This window comes from Lepidochelys kempii, chromosome 27, assembly GCF_965140265.1.
Source record: "Lepidochelys kempii isolate rLepKem1 chromosome 27, rLepKem1.hap2, whole genome shotgun sequence".
Taxonomy (NCBI): domain Eukaryota; kingdom Metazoa; phylum Chordata; order Testudines; family Cheloniidae; genus Lepidochelys; species Lepidochelys kempii.
In genome coordinates this window covers 18922709-18942047 of record NC_133282.1, presented here as the reverse complement: position 1 = coordinate 18942047, position 19339 = coordinate 18922709, and the positions used below count along the sequence as shown (strand labels likewise).

At 55.2% G+C, this 19339-nt stretch overlaps 2 protein-coding genes across 2 annotated transcripts in view; one reads left to right on the top strand and one right to left on the bottom strand.

The window, feature by feature from the left end:
• VAT1 (vesicle amine transport 1) overlaps positions 1-5860 on the top strand; it is a 25222-nt gene extending 19362 nt beyond the window's left edge. Inside the window, exon 6 of the mRNA XM_073326257.1 lies at positions 1047-5860. Coding sequence (XP_073182358.1) covers positions 1047-1148 — 102 coding nt within the window. The 3' untranslated portion in view covers positions 1149-5860. The remainder of the gene's footprint in view (positions 1-1046) is intronic.
• Positions 4434-19339, bottom strand: LOC140904052 (uncharacterized). Its single transcript, XM_073326256.1, has 6 exons — positions 18569-19339; positions 16875-17066; positions 16431-16534; positions 12303-15233; positions 9753-9964; positions 4434-9057 (listed from the first exon to the last, which is right to left on the bottom strand). Exons 2-6 carry the CDS (start codon positions 17050-17052, stop codon positions 8988-8990), a joined length of 3495 nt encoding a protein of 1164 aa, XP_073182357.1. The 5' UTR covers positions 17053-17066; positions 18569-19339; the 3' UTR covers positions 4434-8987.

Genomic DNA, 19339 nt, shown 5'->3' with positions numbered 1-19339 from the left:
GCAGTCTGTTTAAATTAACTCTGGCAGGAGGCATGTGGTCCCGGTGCATCACTGTGCTGATCTCCTCCTGCCGGAAAGAGCAGCTCGTAATGGGACTCTGATTGCATTACTAGCAAACAGCTTCTGCTCTGCCTGCATTGATCTGGCCATCCACTTTGCAATGAGCCGGCACCTCCCAGTGGTCTGTGCATGAGGGAGCGCGGTGCCCCAGAGAGACGCAGGCGAACATGAGCATCTCATCAGCATGTCTGCTTGGCATGGTGACGAGGACAGCGCCTTCCAGGGAGCTGAAGGCAAACTGCTTCTTCCGGGCTTTCCAAACTGACTAGAGATGGAACGGTCCAAGCCTGATGTTCTGGGAGCCTTCACCATAGGGCGGCTGGACTCGGCAGCACTGCCGGTTACTCCAGCTGGGGATCAAAGCAGCAGGATCCTTGTGGCTAGCATAAGATGTCCCTGCAAGGTGCGCCAATGGCCCTGTCCGCTCTCCTCTCTGGTGGTGACCGCTGAGTGGCACGGTCATCTGCAGACATGGCTCATCCCTGATGCAGCATGGCTAACGCTGGGGGCTAGAATGTGCTGTACCTTTTTAGGCAGAGCTCCCCACTGATTCCAGACTGATGGTACTGTACGGCCTTTGCCTAGTGCTACATGCTTTTCTCCCTTCCTGACACTAGGCTGTCTCTCAGTAGCTGTTTTGGCACAGTTTGTTTGTGTCGCAAGAAGCCCTAGCGGTGTCAGCGTAACCTGTTGGACATATTCCTCCTTCCTCCCGGCTCTCTGTTCAGTGGGACGCCCTGGAGTGCGCTGCTCTGGGCCCATGTGCTCTGAGCGCGCTCTCCCCTGTCGAGGCAGCGTGGGATAGCTGCCCAGGAGTACCCAGCATTCTCCGTTGTGTGGGATGTGTGAATGTCCAGCAGTTGCTGACCCGTGGTTATGCTGTAGATGAAAATGTCACTGTGTGGACACCCCTGGGCTGGCATGTCGCCCGAGTGGTGCAGCGAGGCAGGTGTGGATCTCCTTTCACGGGACTTCTTTCTTTCTAGGTGGCCGATGCCATGAGGCAGATGCAGGAGAAGAAGAACGTTGGGAAAGTCATCCTAGTTCCTGAACTGCCGAAGGAAGAACCCAAAAAAGAGGAAAACTAAAGCAAGGAGACCTGTCTGCAGGTTGTGAATTTGTGGTTTAACTCCTAACCCTTTTGGGACCTGGGAATGGACGGCTCAGTCCCTGCCATCTTCCCCATTAAGGGAATGATACATTTTTAAAGCCAGTTCTAGGACTGTGAGCACCTTGGGTTGTGAATCATATGCACCTGCCATAGCCAGCCTCTCCCAGGTGTGATTGTGTAACATTGAATGTGACATCTCCAGCCTTAGCCCTGCTTTTCTCACCTGGTTGTTAATTTCCTTTCCCAAATTCCAAACCAAGTTCTTCTTCTCTGGCAACGCCTCTCTGGCCTCCAAGCAGTCAGTGACTAATGGCTGCGTAGTATGTTGCTGCAAAGTGTAAACGCAAATTGTTATGGCAACCATTGACTGTCTCCATAGAAACCGAGCCCTTTTTGCAGTCTTAAGATGCACGTTTGACAGACGAATGTGCCAAGCCAGAGATGCTTGTCAATGAAATTGCTGTAGGAAAAAAACATCAGACCGTACGTTGTTCTAGTGCTGGTTATTTCTTTGCCATTATTCCTGCTGTCACAACACTTCCCTTCCTCCTCCCCCTCCTCTTCCCCACACCCCCAGTCCTAGGCCTTTAATGCCAATCAGCTGGCAAAAGGCCAGTTTTTCTAAGCCCAGCTTAGTATCTTACATGCTGGTCACGCTGTAGCTTTTTAATTTGCTGTTCCTTCTCTGTTCACGCTGCGTGTATCCTGAGGAGGAGTTAGGCTGGTGCTATATGAATACTAAAGAGAAATTTCAATTCAGCAATTTGCTCTCGTCCATTTTCTGCTCCCAAACCGTTAGGGAAAGTCTAAACCAATTCTGTGGTCAAGGCTGGGTCTGGAGACTGAAAGAACTCAGCAGTGTCTCCGAAATGACTGACCCATTTGTGTTGGCTCTATGTGCTTTGTTAACGTTGGGCTCTGAATGTCCGTCAGGCTAAACTTCACCCTCGTGTTTGTTACCAAGGGCTGCAATGTGAAAAGGTGTCTGCAAGACTGGGACAAAACAAGCCTCATGGTCGGCCTTTGCTTCTGCGGTTGTGTGTGCTAGGAGGGGGATGCTGCAGCTCTAGAAGTGAGCAGGCCCAGTAAAGTCTGCGCTGGCATCCTCCCCCTGGGCCAGCCTGTGGTTCTGAGTGAGTCACACGCTGTCTGGGCTTAGACCTGTTGAACCCGCTGGCGTGAGGCTCTCGCCTGGTTAGATCCTGGCTTTTGTTTTTCACTTTCCACTCCAGTTTTAATTGGCTTTTCAGATTCTCCCCTAGTCCCAGGCTGTCCCCATGGCCTCTGCCCGTCCCTATGGCTGGCTAGCTAGCGCCGAAAGGGGGCTTGCAGCTTGTCTGCTCGAATCATGAAGTGTCAGTGTTTTCAGGGTACTTCCTAGTGCTGCTGAGATGCTGGGAACTGCCCAGTGGGCTCCTCTCTCTAGGAAGAAAACTGGGCTTGCCCATGCCAGGCGTGCAGGTAAAGCTGTGGGTGGGAACCTGAATGGTTCAGTCTGTGAGCATCTAAACTTGTCCTTGTTTAATGTCCTGACTGGCGCCGCCCCTTCCAGTGGTGCTCGGTCTCCTGCTGCAGTCCCAGGACTTGGTGCTTGTCAGGTTTGGCCCTGCTGGGTGGCGGATGGCGCAGTAGCTCAGGCTTTGCTTGTATTTTGGATTTGGTAACTGAAGGGACCAAGCCCCCACCTTCCCCCTTTTCGTAAAGGTGCCATAGCAGAAGCAAAATGCTGCTCTTAAGAGCAAACATGGATCTCCTGGGCTGTGAACATCCCCTCCTGGGTCCCTCCCCCGATTAAAGAAAACCTGGCCCAGCATCAGCATGAGGACTGTATTGTGCAAGGAAAAGGAAGGCGACGGCCTCTATTAGCTGCAGCCGCCCCAGGAGGCGTAAGTGGTGCTTCGCTGAGGCTTGGGCTACGCTTGGAACTAACGTCGGTGGAACTACATCGCTCAGCCGTGCAGTTTTATCGACCTAGCTCCCAGAGTAGACAACGCTGCTCCCAGCGACACGGCCACCGCCTCCTCGGGGGGCGCGGTACGTACGCTGACAGGACAAGCCTTCCTCTTGGCGCAGGCAGCTTCTTCACGGGTGCGCGACAGTGGGGCAGCTGCGTTATCTCATCAGTGCAGCCTGGGTTTCAGTTCCTAGCTCTCTTACCCTGCTGGGCTGCATGAGGCCTGGAATCTGGAGGATTCACTTCAGGTAAAAAATGGTGCCCAACATTTAGGACTTCAGAAAGGGAACCACGATTGGGTTCAGACCCTCTTCTGTCTTCGTTCCTTCCATTCATGACACGGGGGTTGACTCCCCTGATGTGATGCAGCAGAACTCACACGCACAACTTTTTTCTAACCTTTTCTAAATGCAAACTCTCCTCGCTGGGTTTTTCCCTTCTCAGAACCGCTCCTGCCCAGTGAGTTAGATTTTACTTTCCATTGTTTTGTGCCATTTCACTGCAGGTTTGTAAAAACAGTTCAGACACTTGTTTGCTATAAAAGGAAAAGCCCAAGACCTACTCTTGTCCAAATTTTGGCTTCACCTTGAGACAGGAGGAGTCTGGACAAACTGCACCGCAAAGCTTCAGGTTCTCTAGAGTCTTTGAAAGGGGGAAAATGATCCCACTTTCCTACTTCCCTTGGCTCTACTCTGCCAGCTGAGAGCACCTGGTGCCTTACTCTGGCCCTATCCTGGGCACTATCGCAAGGCTTTTGTAGTCTAGTCCCCCTTTTGATACAGCGTGAAGGAAGCAAATGGGAATATCTTGTATCTTCCTGTAGGACAACTCTGACGTATGCTGCATTGCATAGAAAACAGTATCTCAGTGCCTTTTCTAGACCACTTGTAAGACTAGCAAGTCACTGAAGCCTTTGCCATACTGGCCTCTTAAAATACTGCCAAAAAACTAGTGTGCTGCATAATAGATATGGCTTGTGGTACACAAGTGACCTAGCTCTGCTTACCCTCCGCCTTGATATACTCTTCGTACACGTGCGTTTTATGGACTCTCCAGGCTGATCCCTGGAAGCTCCTGCTCCAGAGCCTAAGCAGCAGTGCCTGCCGTAAGGCAATGCCTCACCCAAGTTGGCTGCATTTGGATGTGGCCAAAGGTGATGTCAGCCTGCCCGTGCGCGTCAGTATCTCTAGGCCTGTCCTCTTGCAAAGCTTTGCTGGTGTTGGCCTCTCCTGAGGCTGAGGACGTTGAGGGTTTGTCGCCATTGCGGAGACTCTCTGGAATTTCTTTTCTCTTTGTTTGCAATGTGTAGCTGATGGTGAATTTTCTACCTATAAACTTCTCATACCCTTTTCAGTCTGACTTCTGAATCCTTCTGAGCAATTAGGTAGTCATGATAAGAGATTAGCATTGACTCTGCACCCCAGTAGCTACGTTTTCTACGGAAGATTAAGTGTAACCTTGCGCTTTACTGCCTCACTGACTAATGCTCTGTTCTAGATTTTATAGTAGCCTTTATTTACCCTGGCGTTTTAGGGCCCAGTAAGTATTAAACCTACTGATTGTCAGACTTAATACAACTTTATTACCAGTGTCTCAAACAACTTGTTAAACAGCGAGTTGTTCTAGCAAGGACCAAAGCACAATGCCATTCCACTCCAGAAGATGTCTGATTAGAAGGAAGCATGCTGAACAGTTGAGGGCACAGCTGGTGTCATCCAGGGAACAAAGAGTGCCACGTTGCCTCTTAAATTGTGCATCGTTCCAAAATAACTGAAGTGCAGCTTAATGTTCATTTTGCTAATTGATCATTTTGACTCAAATCTTGTGCCATGGGTGCAAAATGGCTGAAGGGCAAAAGTTTGTGTCGTGATGCTATGAGCACTAGCTAAAGGTTTCTGTGTTCCCTGCACTCTCTCCTGCTCCAGTTTGCAGGGTCTTCTGCCTTTGGTATGTATGTGTAGATTGTGAAATCCAGTGGTATCTGTCTAAGTGTGACCTAACCATCATTGCTGTATCTGTTACCAAAACTGCCAGTCCAGGAAGGGGCCCTTAAACACAACTTTACGTACTTTGCCATCCTCAGGCGGCTTTAGAACTAAAAAGCTTGTTTAGTTTAATAAGAAATTTATTAAAGTTACAAATGTTTCTTGCACCTGGGAGATGGGAGTGGAGCTCAGCTTGCACAAACATAAGCCCTGTTGAGAACCGTAGCTACATCAAGACTGTATTTGAGAGATGGGGAAAGGTCCTACAGACACCAGGGAAAGGAGTTTAGCTGCATGTTTAGTTACAAACCAGCTGTGTGAAGTAGAGTTGTGGGCATCAGACTTCAACCAATGCAGGAATCTGACCCATCTGCAGCTGCTGTCAGAGGTATAAGACCACTCCTGTTGCCAAATGAAGTCTTGGATGCCCCAAGCGCTGGTGATGGCAGAGGGTGACGGGCAGGTAGCGTATGAGCACGGTGTGAGAATGCGTTGCTCTTGGAGCCTCTTACGACACATGGCAGTGTCTGTGCCGTCCAGCTGATTTGCGGAGATGAGATACGAGGGGCTGTTGTCCTACAGCACGGCGCCTTTAAAAATAATTATATTCCGCTTTGTGCGTGTAACCAAGTTGAACAGAAAGCGATTGTGCCAATGCTGTTTACATGACTACAACGTGTAATGCTCTTCTGCCTAACGTTACCGTATGCCTTACGTGTTTCAAATGTTAATTAAAAGCATAACAAAATCCTTGCTGGCATGTTTCTCTGCTTGTGACAATACTGGGGTTAAGCATAAAGCAAAAGTCCAAGGGTTTGTCAGTGGCCCAGCAATCTATCTGTAGTTCCCTTTGTCAGACCCGGGCAGGCCCCTGTCCCGTCAATCTCACGCTCGTTTGTGTGACCGAAGAAATCTGGGAGCAATAAATGCTCCCCAGTCTGTCACAGAATTGTAGACTTTAAGGTCAGAACGGACCATTCTGATCGTCTAGCCTGACCTCCTGCACAACGCAGGCCACAGAATCTCACCCACCCACTCCTGTAACAAAGCCCTCACCCATGTCTGAGCTACTGAAGTCCTCAAATCATGGTTTAAAGACTTCAAGGTGCAGAGAATCCTCTAGCAAGTGACCCGTGCCCCACCCTGCAGAGGAAGGCAAAAAACCCCCAGGGCCTCTGCCAATCTGCCCTGGAGGAAAATTCCTTCCTGACCCCAAATATGGCGATCAGCTGAACCCTAAGCATGTGGGCAAGACTCACCAGCCAGACACCCAGGAAAGAATTCTCTGTAGTAACTCAGATCCCACCCCATCTAACATCCCATCACAGGCCATTGGGCCTATTTACCCCTAATAGTCCAAGATCAATTAATTTCCAAAATCATGTTATCCCATCATACCATCTCCTCCATAAACTTGTCAAGCTTAATCTTGAAGCCAGATAGGTCTTTTGCCCCCACTGCTTCCCTTGGAAGGCTGTTCCAGAACTTCACTCCTCAGATGGTTAGAAACCTTCGTCTAATTTCAAGTCTAAACTTCCTGATGGCCATTTTATATCCATTTGTTCTTGTGTCCACATTGGTACTGAGCTTAAATAATTCTTCTCCCTCCCTGGTATCCCTCTGATATATTTATAGAGAGCAATCATATCTCCTCTCAGCCTTCTTTTGGTCAAGCTAAACAAGCCAAGCTCCTCGAGTCTCCTTTCATAAGACAAGTTTCCCATTCCTCAGATCATCCTAGTAGCCCTTCTCTATACCTGTTCCAGTTTGAATTAATCTTTCTTAAACATGGGAGATAATGTCAATTTGGATCAGTAACTCTGGGATGGGAGCCAAGGTGGGAAGATTCAAGACCTACCCTACGGGTTTCAGATAGCCATTGGCTCATGCTTGCAATGGGGGTTAGTGGATTTAGCAACAGAGCGGCTAGCTGAAAGGTGAATGGGATAACCAGGCAACATGAGCTGGGCAAGCTCTTGTTAAGTCCTGCAGTGACCCGCACAGCAGAACCTGGATGGGTACAATTGTCACCCCTTGTTAATAGAAACTTATCGGGGGAGCATAAACCGATGTTAGAGAACACACGTAGAACTACTGGACTGCTTCTCTGCTGGCACGAATGCTAAGCAGCCCCGGAAACATGCTCTAGGCAGGCTTGAGCCTCTACCCCCAGACTTTCAAGCCCACCCTCCCCCTTCCCTTTTGTGGGGCTGAGTATAAGGCAGGCATCTCCCCTCTGGAAGAATGTGCTGGGTCTGAAAGAGGAACCTGAGCCCATAGAGCCGGCTGAAGAAGATCTTGGTGCCTGACTAAATATTCTTAAGGATGTTTTTCACCCCCAACTCTTCACCTCAGAGCTCTTAAATATTGGTCCAAGCTTCATCACAGCGCTGTAACACACAAGCGAGCGAAAACGAGGGTGCTTGTCTCCGCTGTGACAGGCTGTCTCCCCTCCAAGCTGCCACCCCGCTGCAGCGGCGCAGAGCCGTTCTCTGACACAACTTCTGGGGCTAGGTTATAGGGCTGTTGTGCTCAGGCCCAATCATGCTTGTCGCTTTCCCAGCAGGCTCAAGAACTGAATGGAGTGTGAAGTCCCCTCTTGGCCCAATGACAGCCTCTCCACTTCAGAGGGGAGGCTTGTTGGCCAGGGCTGGGGGGAGCTGGTGCTGTGGGTAAAAGGAGACCTTCACCCCAAGCTCTGGCCACGGGTGCACTCCTAGCGCTGCGATTGTAGGAAGCAGATTTTGCACATGGCTTTTGAGCAGCAGCACTGAACACCTGCTGTGAAATGTACCCAGGATCTCAGCTGCTTTCTAAGGTTTCAGGTCAGCCCTGCCCCCTCTGGCATCCGCACCAAGTGTTCATTTGGAGCCTTAAATGCACCATCACATTCTCATAAAATGCTACTTGAGAAAGCCCAGTCTCTGCACAGGGGCTGCAGACACTTCAACCTGCAATGGCCCTTCTGTTCTGGAAGCAGCAGCCGCTGCTGGGCGGCCTGTAGCCAGTTGTTGCTAGTCCTGCCTGTGACCAAAATGGGGGGCATTTTGAGGCTCCCAGCCTGAGACACGAGCAAGCACTACTGAACAGGGTGGGGACTGAGACTCGTTTATTTGGAATTCTCCACCCAACTACACGGAATGCAAAGTAACAGGGAATGTGCAGCGTTGTGCTGCCTTGAACACTGCAGGTTTGGGCCACGGTCCCACAGGGCTAGAGGCCTAGGGATGGGACGGGAGCTCCGGACTGTCTGTCCAAGGAATGAAATGCCCAGGCTAACTGAGATCAAGTGTAGTTCCGCACTGCCCAGGATGCTGGTAGGCGGGACCCCCTGTGTTTTGGCTTCATTAGCCAAAGGGGAAAGTGCCATTCCAGAAGCACTGAACACTACAAAGACGAGCAGCTCCCAGCCTCCCAAAGGCAGAACTGGGATGTCCCAGGGTGACCTTTCCTGCAGCCAGACACGGGCCTCCACTGGAGATTAGCATCGGGCTGGAAGCTGGTAATGGCTCAGCCTGTAATGCTGGTCGTTCATTGATGCCGAAACAAGCTGTTGCTGGCAGCTGGTTAACAAGCTAAATCCAAGTGGGAGCTGGAGCTGCCAGCAGGGTCCCTGGAAGTCCTTTACTTCCCTTCAGCTGGAGCGAGGGTGGGTGCTGGTGAGACGCTGCCGCTGGACAGCTCGGTTTTCACTTACACTTGGCACAGGAATTCCTGGCTAGCAAAGGGAGGTGGAGATGAAGCCCAAGCAGCGAAAAACCAGCACTGTCCTGAGCAGCTCAGAACTGAACGTGGCTTGTGCCAGCTGGGCTGAGCCTGACTGGGGCTGGAGGACGGCAGAGAGGGGGCGGCTTTTGGCAGCTCAGCGCTGGGAATTTCACTCGATGCCCAAGTTTCTCAGCAGAGCGCAGACCTCGCGGAGGTACTGGGAATCTGGGTAGCCATTCCTACCAGGGGAGAGGAAGAGGCGTGAGGCTGTGGCCCCGCGGGTAACGCTCAGAGCATGTTCCAAACACACCTACCCCTCCCAACGACCGCAGGAAGTGGGGGGCATCTTTCCCTATTCTCCCACACTCCCTATTTCCCTGATGGGGAGGGAGCCAGTGGCCCCAGCCACCCAGGGAACCTCTCAGAGCTTGGCTACCCCACGCTCCCAGCCCCAGAGCAAGAGGCGGCCTAGGTCTGGGGCAGGAATTGCTCTTCGCTGGGGTCTCACTGGGTCCTGCCTTGCAGAGATGGAAAACGGCCGGCAGGGATGGAGTAGCATGAAACATTTAAAATGGCGTTTGGATGCTGCTCTTGCTCATTCATTTCTTATCTGACAAAGCGGCTGCTGCAGCCCCACACGCCAGGGTACGAGAGGGGCTCTGCCCTCCCAAGCCAGGGCAGGGAAGCAGCTGGGGGGCTCGGACAATTCCTGGGCCTGGTGCTGTGTTGCACCACCGGTGGGTTTGCTCCAAGGCTGGCTGCAGCATTGGGCTCTTGGGCTCTGGCAGGTCCTGCATGCCAAGCGTGGATTCAGCACAGCACCCAGGTGTCTAGGCCCGGGCCGCCTTCCTCTCCCTCCTAGGCCAAGAGCTAACAGGCCACAGGCAGCCTGGGCCCCCAGCCCCGTTCAAACACCACCGGCACCGTTCCCTACCTGGCCTTGCCCTTGTCGAAGGAGGTTTTGTGGGGAATGAGGTGCCACGTCACTCTCTCCTCCTCGTCCTCACAGGATTGGATCCGGAAGGTCAGGCCCTGCTCAAATGCTTTCTGCAGCAGCTGAGATGTCTTCTTCCCCTCCCTGTTGTCGGGCAGGAAGGCCTGGAAGCGGCCACCCCTGTACGGTCTCCCGGGTCGGGGGTCTCCAGCCTTCAAATGGCGGTGTGGGGGAGGGGAGAAGGAAGAAAGTCGTAAAATTAGCCCGGAGCTCTCGGGTTTGCCCGGTGGGAGGCGAGGCGGGTTTCGTCACCTGCTGTGGTAACGCTCCCTGCGCCGTGAAGGCAGGGTTGGTTTGTGGGACCCAGCCCCTGCCCTGCCCTGCCCTGCCCTGCCCAAGGAGCGAGCCGGGAATGCTGCTACAGCCGGTGCGCTGGCTAGTTAGCAGGAAGCTGGCGCCCAGAGGGGGCTGCTAGTGGGAGCTGTTCGTGGTGTTTCCTACCACGCTCCCAATCCCCCTGCTCAGCACTTCTACGCAAAAACCCGGCTCTGCTGGGGTTTCCTTCTTGGTCACTTCTCTCTGCAGTGCCTCAGCCCTGGGGTGAAATGGGGGAGGAAACTGCTCCGGGCTATTGCTGGGTTGGAAGGGAACGTGGGAAAAGGCTGTTCCACCTCTTGGTGGTAACTCTCACCGCTGGCTTGGGCTTGGGCTTGAAATAATAAATAAATGAAGGTGAGTGGCTGGGGAAAAGCCACTGCCAGGGACCGGGCGGCAGGCCTGGCACCTGCAGGAAGCCAGAGCCCCCTTCAGCCAGAGATGAACGGTGTATCTGCCTCATTCAACTCCCCTCTGCTGCTGTGCCCACAACAAGCGCGACAACCTCAGGACAGCCAGACTGGGTCAGACCAATGGTCCATCTAGCCCAGTATCCCTGTCCCCGACCGTGCCAGGTGCCCCAGAGGGAATGAACAGAGCAGGGCAATCGTTGAGCAATACATCCCGTCACCCAGTCCCGGCTCCTGGCAGCGAGAGGGTTCGGGACACCCAGAGCATGGCGTTGCGTCCCTGCCCATCTTGGCTAATAGCTATTGATGGACCTGTCCTCACTGAACTTATCCATTCTTTTTTGAGCTCAGTCATAGTTTTGGCCTTCACAACATCCCCTGACAACGAGTTCCACGGGTTGACTGTGCGTTGTGTAAGGAAGGTACTTCCTTATGTTTGTTTTAAACCCATTGCCTAGTAAGTTTATTGGGTGACCCCTGGTTCTTGTGTTATGTGAAGGGGAAAATAACACTTCCTTAGTCACTCTCTCCGCCCCCGTCATGATTTTATAGCTCTCTATCGTATCCCCCCGAGTCGTCTCTTTTCCAAGCTGAACAGTATTAGTCTGTTTAATCTCTCCTCGTACGGAAGCTGTTCCACAGACTTAATCATTTTTCTTTCCCTTCTCTGTGCCTTTTCCAATTCTAACCTATCTGTTTAGAGATTTGGCAACCAGATCTACATGCAGTACTCAAGATGTGGGCATTCCATGGATTTATATAGAGGCATTATGATATTTACTGTCTTATTATCTATCCCTTTCCTTACGGCTCCCAACACGCTGTTTGCTTTTTTGACTGCCGCTGCACACTGAGCAGATGTTCTCAAGGACTTATTATCTATGATGACTCTAAGATCTCTTTCTTAGTGGTAACAGCAAATTTAGACCCCATCATTTTGTATGTATAGCTGGGATGATGTTTTCCAATGTGCATTACTTTGCACTTACCAACACTGAATTTCATCTGCCAGTTCGTTGCCCAGTCACCCAGTTTAGTGAGATCCCTTTGTAACTCTTGGCAGGCAGCTTTGAACTTAACTATCTTGAGTAATTTTATATCGTCTGCAAACTTTGGCACCTTCCTGTTTACTCCCTTTTCCAGCTCATTTATGAATATGTTGACCAGCCCTGCTCCCAGTACAGATCCTTGGGTGACCCCACTATTTACCACTTTCCACTGTGAAAACTGATCATTTGTTCCTCCCCTTTGTTTCCTGTCTTTTAACCAGTTACTGATCCATGAGAGAACCTTCCATCTTCTCCCATGACTTCTTACATTGCTTAAGAGCCTTTGCTGAGGGCCCTTGTGAAAAGCTTTCTGAAAGTCCATATACACTATATCCCCTGGATCCCCCTTGTCCACAAGCTTGTTGACCCCTCAGAGAATTCTAATAGATTGGTGAGGCATGATGTCCCTTTTCAAACGCCATGTTGATGCTTCCTCAACAAATTTTGTTCATCTGTGTCATAATTCTGTTCTTTATGGGTGTGCTTTGACGACTGCTCACCCCCAGCTGGCATCCGTGCTCCCCTTCTGCCTGTGTTATCCACCCGCCTCTTTTCTTGTGCGCTCTTTGGGGCAGGGACTCTGTTCTGTGTGGGCCGTGCCCAGCACAACAGGGCCCGGGCCGCTGACCGGGATGCCTAGGCATTACCCCAAGTCCCATAATTAGGGGGCTGGGAAGGCCCTGGTGGCAGACTCTTTGTGTGGCCTGGCTACCTACCTCCTGCACACCGTCAGGGATGTCATAGATGATCTTGAGCGTTGGGTCTCGAAAGTGGCCAGGCAGGCTCTGGGACAAGGTCACGACCTTGAATGCCCCTTTAATAGCCCTCATGCTCTTGGGGGAGCTGCAGCAGGCTGGGTGCGTGTCTTCTGCTGCAAAACAAGTCCGGCACAGGGAGTGGCCGCACTGGGCGCGGCAGGTCGCTGTGCGTGAGGTCTGGCACGCATCACACTTCCCAAGCTTGTGCTCATGGGCTTCCTGCCCAGGGCTGGGCCCTCTTAGCTCCAGCTCTGAAATCCCAGTCTCCTGTGAGTCCCCATCTCCTGCTGGGTGCAAGTGGCCTTCCTGGCTCACAGGGTCCCCTTGGCCTGGCTTGGGGGCTCGCTCTGCTGCAGGCCTGGCCTGCAGTGCAGTCACAGAGCTAGAGAGCCAGATGGGCAAGGACTGTGGGGCACCATCTGCTGCATGAGCAGGGGGTCTCGGGCTTCCCCCTGCCTCACTGGGGCCTCCTCGGCTCTTGTCTCTTGCGAACTGGAATCTGTCAGGCAGGACCCGCTTTATCCTGGCTGCCTCGGGCTCTCCAGCTGGCCTCTCCCCCTTCTGCAGCTCCTGGGGGTCCCTTGGGCTGAGGCTCTGTCTGTCTGCCAAGCTGGCATCAAGGAGGCCACTGCCTCCCTGCACGTCCTGTGAGTCGCTGTGGTAACTTGGGTCCTCTTGCCCCACTGCCTGCCGGTAGCTACTGGTTTTCGTGGCGTTCCACCCAGGACCGTACAGTCTCACTGTGTCAGCACCATTCAGCTGGGGGGCGCTCTCCGAAATGTCAGACAGGCCGGTTGTGCTGCTAACCTCCAGCGGCTGCAGTCCCTCCCGGCTATGGGGATATTCTGCAGCCAGCGCTGGGTCCTGGGTTTTCACCTGGTGCGTGGGGCTTGGATATTCCTCGGACAGAGATCCCACCAGCCCCCGAGACGGGGAAGAAAGCATCAGATCACTTCGCCTCCTGGCAGAGAATCTCTGGAACGCCTCATTGACTCTCCGCAGCGCTTCCTTGGGGCACGTGAGATGCAGTTTGTACCTGTCTTTGCTGACTCTGACCTGGGCAGAGCATCCTTTCAAGAGGCTGCACAGCTCATTCAGGGCCTCGTCGCTGGGTCCCTCCACGTCAAGTTCGGAGTAGCTCAGACTCTGGCATACGAGAGCAGGACACACCGTCTGGCACAGAGCCTCCATCTTCCACCTGGCTTGGAGGAGCTTTGTCCTGTCCTCAGCTGTGAGCGTCAGCATGGTGCAGTCTTTGTCGCTGCGCTCTGCGAGCAGGACGCCTCCCTCCCTGCACAGCCCGTCAATAGCAGAGCCGTGAATGTCTTTCAGATAAGCCCACTGCACAGGATCCATGGTGATCTCCTCGCTGACCCCGTGGGCCCTGCTGGCTGCCCTGCTGGGGTCTCTGGGTGTGTCGCTTGCCTTCGACTTCGGAATGGAGAAACTGTTGGAGCGTCTCAGAGGGGCGCTAGACTCGGGTGGTTTCGAATCCAGTGCTGAACAGGTCCCCGTGGTATCGAAAAGGCTCAAAGATTTGAAGGCGCTAGACATGTTGCTAATGGGCTGAGGCTTTACGGGAACGGGGCTTTTCCAGCCCCCAAGACTCTGCAAAGTGCTGCTTTCTTTGTCTCCAGCCAACAGAGACAGCGTCTTGGGTCTCAAGAGCAGGGGGTCCCCCTTCCTTTGGTCCCAATCCTTCAGCTCCCTCTGCTGACCCTCTGCCGCTGGCCCAGTGACAGGCGCAGAGACGGGCAGGTGGTGCTGACCACTTGGTGGTGCTGGATCGCTCTGGCTCAGGGCGCCAGCTTCCTTTAACCAGCTGCCAGAAAGCTCCATCTGATCTATGAACGGGGAGCTGCGATCCAGTGAGGGCCATGCACTGGAAACAGGCGTGTCGTGCTTTAGGAAGCTGAAGTTGGCGGCTAGCTTGTGTTCACCTTTAGACTCAAACTTGCCAGGGCTAAGTCTTGGGGGTGAAGGATCCACCGGAGGTTCGGGCTTGCCCAGTCTGGCATCCCCTCCATGAAGGGCGGCTGTGTAGGTGGCCAGGGAGGTGTTGGGCATCCTGAGGCCGGCTGTGGCTCTTCTCCCGGTGGTTCGATCTTGGATGTATTGTTTGGCCTGGGAGACATCGACCAGATTCCCGATGAGATAGAGATGCCGCTCATCTTCGTGACAAAAAAGCAGGGGGCACAGCTTCTGCAGGTCCTCTAGCAGGGCCCTCTGAGACCTCATGTCACTGCTCAGCTCCCCCTTGCTGATCTTCTCCTTGCGCAGACTGGCTTCCAGCTGCTGATAGAGGCCCAGCAGCGCCAGGCGGGCTTGCACCATGGAGCTGATGTTCCCCATGTTCTTCGAGGAGGCCTGGAGGTAGAGAACAGCGATGCCGTCACTGCTGACGTCCACCACATCGACCTGGTGCTGGTGCAGCACCCGCTGGTACTTGTCGCTGCAGAATTTCCGCATGTACAGGTAGATATCCGCGTCCATCACCAAGGAGAAGTCCTCCAGCTGCTCCACAGCTTCTCCGTCCACGGGGTCCCTGTGCAACGGGGGCTCAGACACCTCCTCGTGCACTTGGCCCGGACTTGGCTGCTTCTCCACCCTCGGCTCTGGCAAAGGGGAGCAGGGCCCCTGGTGGGAAGCGGACGTCCCTGTGACTGGGTGGCTGACTCCCTCCGGGGGGCCCTCTCCAGCGTGCTGGCTCCTTAGCAGCTCCCTGCTGAAGGCCTGCAGCTCCGTGAACGGCCCCTTGACAGTGCACAGCGTCTCCTTAGGGTCGAAGCTGAACTGCACGGCACCGTAACGTCTGCGCAGGCTTCTCAGGAGGGTTTTGCCGTCCAGGAGCCTCCCGTAGTCGATGATCATACAAACGCGCACGAAGATCTGGGGGGACAGGACCAGAGGAGTCAGAGGACAGCGACTGATGGCAAACAACCCCACTGCAGGAGGGAGACGACCCCCTGACCGGCCCCACTCCACCACCCCGGCATCATCAGGACACATTATCTCACCACGGCTCCCAGGGTCACTTCAAGGCCAAGCGCCAAGCGCCCCCACCTTCCCTTTCACTCTGTGTTTGCTCTCCTCAAGGGCAGGCAAACAAACCTCACGTAGCTTCGTGCTGCAATCGCTGCCCGTGGCGATGGAGAGGGCGTGCCCAGGCGGGAGTGCACGGAGCACGGACACAGGCAGAGGGCTGAGCTCGGCCAGCACCGTCGCTGGAGGGCCGTGCGGCCAGGGCTGACAGAGAGCCAGCAGCCTGGAGCAGAACTCTCCCCTCCACGCGCGGCACAAAGGGCTCGGCGAGCAGGGAGTGGAGCCGAGTGCGAGTTTACCGCAGCTACAGCATCTCCCATGTGCGCAGAGAGCTCTGCAAAGGGGCCAGGCCTCCCCACTTCTATAACTCTCAGGCCCCTGCACGTGGAGCCAGGCTCCAGCCGCTTCCCACTCCCTCTGCTCTGGCTGCAGTGTCCCCAGCAGGCCCCAGGCTGCCTGTCTCTGACATCACACGCCGTTGCCAGGGAGATGACTGTGATGTCACAGACCCCGCTGAGCTTCTGTGACACCAACGCCCAGAGCCGGCAGCTGGCCACGGCACCAGCTCCCTGACAGCCGAGGAAGGGCAGAACTTCCTCAAGGTCTCTGACACCAGCCCTTCCCCTGACTGCCCTCCCCCCGAGGGAAATCGCCTGCTTTCCTGGCTCATGAAATGGCAGAGAAGTGAACAGAAGCCCTTGCCTGGCCATGCGGGAGCAGACAGCTGGGCTTAATGACCCCCGCCACCCACGCATCCCCTCGCCCTGCCCCAGTGCTATTCCCTCTGCGCTTGGACAGGTACAAATGCAGACTGACCAAGTGTAAAACGGGGCCCTGCCTCAGGTGCATTATCAGCAAAACCCCTTTTAAATCGTCATTTGAATACAAACAGAACGAGTTTGCTTTAGCTCTAATTTAAAGATTAACAGGATGAGCAGAGTCTCCTCTCTGCGTATCTGTTCCGGGCAGCGGCAGGGCTCGGGGAGGGGTGTACACAGCCGGCGGGGGCTGCTGCATCCCTGCCCGCCTGATCCCGCTCGTTACCTCGTCAGGGCTCAGCTCGGCCGCGTGCGCTGTCACTGTCAGCGGGTACGTCTTTCCACCGACCAACAAAAGGTGGTTCTCCATCTCCAGGACCCTCTGAGCCACTAAACCGAGCAAAGCAATAGACACCGGTCAGCCAGCTGTGCCCTGGCCCGGGCTGTGCCACTGGGCTCCCCAGCCAGACGAGGCCCAGAGCGGGATCTTTATTCCTCCCTCTCTCCCACCGCATTCTTGGGGCATCCCCTTGTTGGAGGCTGGGGAAGGGCAGGAGGCTGGGAATTCCACCAGTTACCCAACAGGATGAGGGCCCAATGCCCCAGGAGGTGCCCTGGCCTCTAGGCCCCTGTGGAGAGCTTCTTGGCCTGCCCCCATTGGCCCCAGGACACAATTTAGCCTGCCAAGCACTGCCTGGTGCAAGCACCCCAGCCTCACCCCCTGCATTACCTCCCGCTTCCTCAAAGGTGACGAGGGCGCAGGCTGGGGAGCCAGCGACGAGCGTGATGTCTGCGATCTCTCCACCGCCGTTGCGGGCCCGCAGGAAGTGGATGGTGAGCTTGTCGGCGACTCTCTCTGGCGGGATGTCTGTTGGGATCCCCCCCACACGCACCGTGCGCCCATCCATGCTGCCAGACCCTCCTGCAGGGAAGGCGCGCAGATATGAGGCAACGAGCAAAGCTCCCAGCCCCCCCACCAGGGCTTGCATGCTGCCCCCTCCCCTCTGGAGCCAGGGCTCTGGGCTCGCAGGCAGGCGACCTGGGTTCTGTTCTGGGGTATGTGCCCTGCCTAGGCAATATTTAATGCCATGCTCCTCACTGGGGGTAGGTCCGCTCTGTGACGCAGTTTCTTCACCTGTACAAGGGATTGCCACACAAAGGCTTGTGCAGCTGAATTCAGGAGTATTTGCAAAGCACGTTTGGATCTGCAAACAAAGCCTGTTGTTATCCAGGGGAAACCGGGCAGCCCTAGCATCCCTTGAGCGAAGCCCGTCCCTTCACCCCATGGCGCTCACTGGGAGCAGACCCCACTGGTTTCAAGGCCGCAGCTCAGCTGTGTGACGAGTCAGTGGGAATCCGGAGGAACCCACTGTCCCGCATGAAACCACACTGGATTCCTGTCACTGGAGCACAGCTGAGTGTGGCCTTGCGTCTCCATCCAGCCTGTGCAACACACCAGCCTCTGCCCAAGGCACTTCCTGCAGGCAGAGGGTCAGACGGGGGAGCTCTCATGCCTGGAGAAAGATGTTCCTCACTCAAGGCCCCATTTGCCCCAAGGGAAACTGAGGCCTCCGTTGGATTTGTATCTCAGCAGCTCTTTTCTCCAGGGAGCCTGAAGGTTTTCTGGCTTCCAAGCTCCTGCCAGGGTGGCCAAACTTCCACCAACCCCTTGCAAAGGGGGGTCATTGACTCTCTCTTGCAGCAATAGAATGGCCAACCTCTGCAGGCACTAACGGGCACCGTCGCGTTCCCCAGCTGCATGAGGCTCGCGTTTGGTGTCAGGGCCCCGGCTTTCTGTGGCCAAAGGAATAATGCCGCCTCGGTGCCCTGCCCTCATGAATACACATCAGTGTTGCTCTTTGGAAAGGCACCGCGGGCAAGACCATGCTGTCTCTGCTAAGGGCTCCAAGCTCTGTGACCCGAGCTCGGGTACCTCTTCTCTGCTCAGCTGCAAGCAGAGGGGCTGAGCTCTTGGATTATTCATGAGCTTCCACTGAACATGCAAAGATGCAGCTGGACAGCCTATAAATATTTATTGGGCCTCGGGGAGGGGGACCCTCTGTTTCTGCAAATTCTCATTAAGCTGGGAGGAGCAGACTGAGAGGTGTCAAGGGGGGAGCCAGCGCCACCAGGCTCCAACAGCCTCTGCTGGCGGGAAGGACAGCACCATTCAGGGTGCAGGGCAGGCCAACCCCCACACGCCTCCGCTGGGCCAACACCCCATGCACCAACTGGTAAAGGGATCAGCCTGTGTTTCTGCTGCTCTCCCCCTCTACTGCCCTCCGCCAGGAGCGATCCGACGCCTGAGGAAAAGCCGTGTTTGCCCCTGCTGCTCTTGGCCTCGAGGCTGGGCCAGGCCCAGACAGAATGCGCCCTGCTCAGGGGTTTGCCGCAGAGCTTTTGGGGACTGAGCTGTTACCGTACCAGCTGCGTTGGAGCCAGGATCTCTCTATGGTTTTTATACAGGCGCTGTCCCTGAGGCCCCAGTGGGAAATGGGGGTAGGGTGTCCCCCCCTGCCCCCAGCGGGTCAGGTGTCCACGTCACCAACTGCTCCTGCAGACGCGGGTTCCTGGGTCCCGGGCCCAGTCTGAGCAGGCGTCTCCAGGCGGCGTCTCCCTCGATCGAGAACGAGAAGGGGAAGGTTTAATATTTAAACAAACTGTTGAATTTTTCAGCACTAAAGGTAGCAGCCGCAGGGCCCCCTGGAGCTCACAGCTGCCTCGCCGGGCGTCGGGGGGCTCTCCACAACCCAGCAGCAGCGCGGCCAGAGGAGACGGCCGCAGCAACCTGTGAGGCTGGCCAGGGGCGCCTGGCTCGGCCCCATCCCTGCAGGGACGCCCCAAGGGGCGCGGGGGGGGCCTGTGTTCACAGTGCAGCCCCCGGGGGCGCAGGTTGGCCGCGTTGCTCTTGCTCTCGGGGGGCTGCCAGCCGGACAGCGGCAGAGACGGAAAATGCTGCCCTGAAACGGGAGGGTTGAGAAATGGCACCAGCTCCCCCCGCGGCCGTGCCCAGCGGGGCGAGCGCCCGACTCGGGCCCCTGCTTGGGCAGTGGTAGCCAGGGACCCCACGGGGCCCCAGCCCCACGGGGCCGAGGGCAGGATCCCGGCCCCAGTACCTTGTCCCCCCCCGTGCTGCCCGGGAGCCAGGCTCTGCTGCGGGCCAGGCCGGACCCCTTGGCTGACCCCCCCCAGGGC

What these genes read in the sequence shown, in the direction of transcription:
- LOC140904052 (XM_073326256.1), bottom strand. Translation starts at nt 17,052, where the DNA reads ATGGATGGGCGCACGGTGCGTGTGGGGGGGATCCCAACAGACATCCCG. An exon ending in CACCTTTGAGGAAGCGGGAG is followed by an intron (nt 16,535 to 16,874) that starts GTAATGCAGGGG and finishes TGCTCGGTTTAG; the next exon opens with TGGCTCAGAGGGTCCTGGAG. An exon ending in TCCCTGACGGTGTGCAGGAG is followed by an intron (nt 9,965 to 12,302) that starts GTAGGTAGCCAG and finishes CGCCATTTGAAG; the next exon opens with GCTGGAGACCCCCGACCCGG.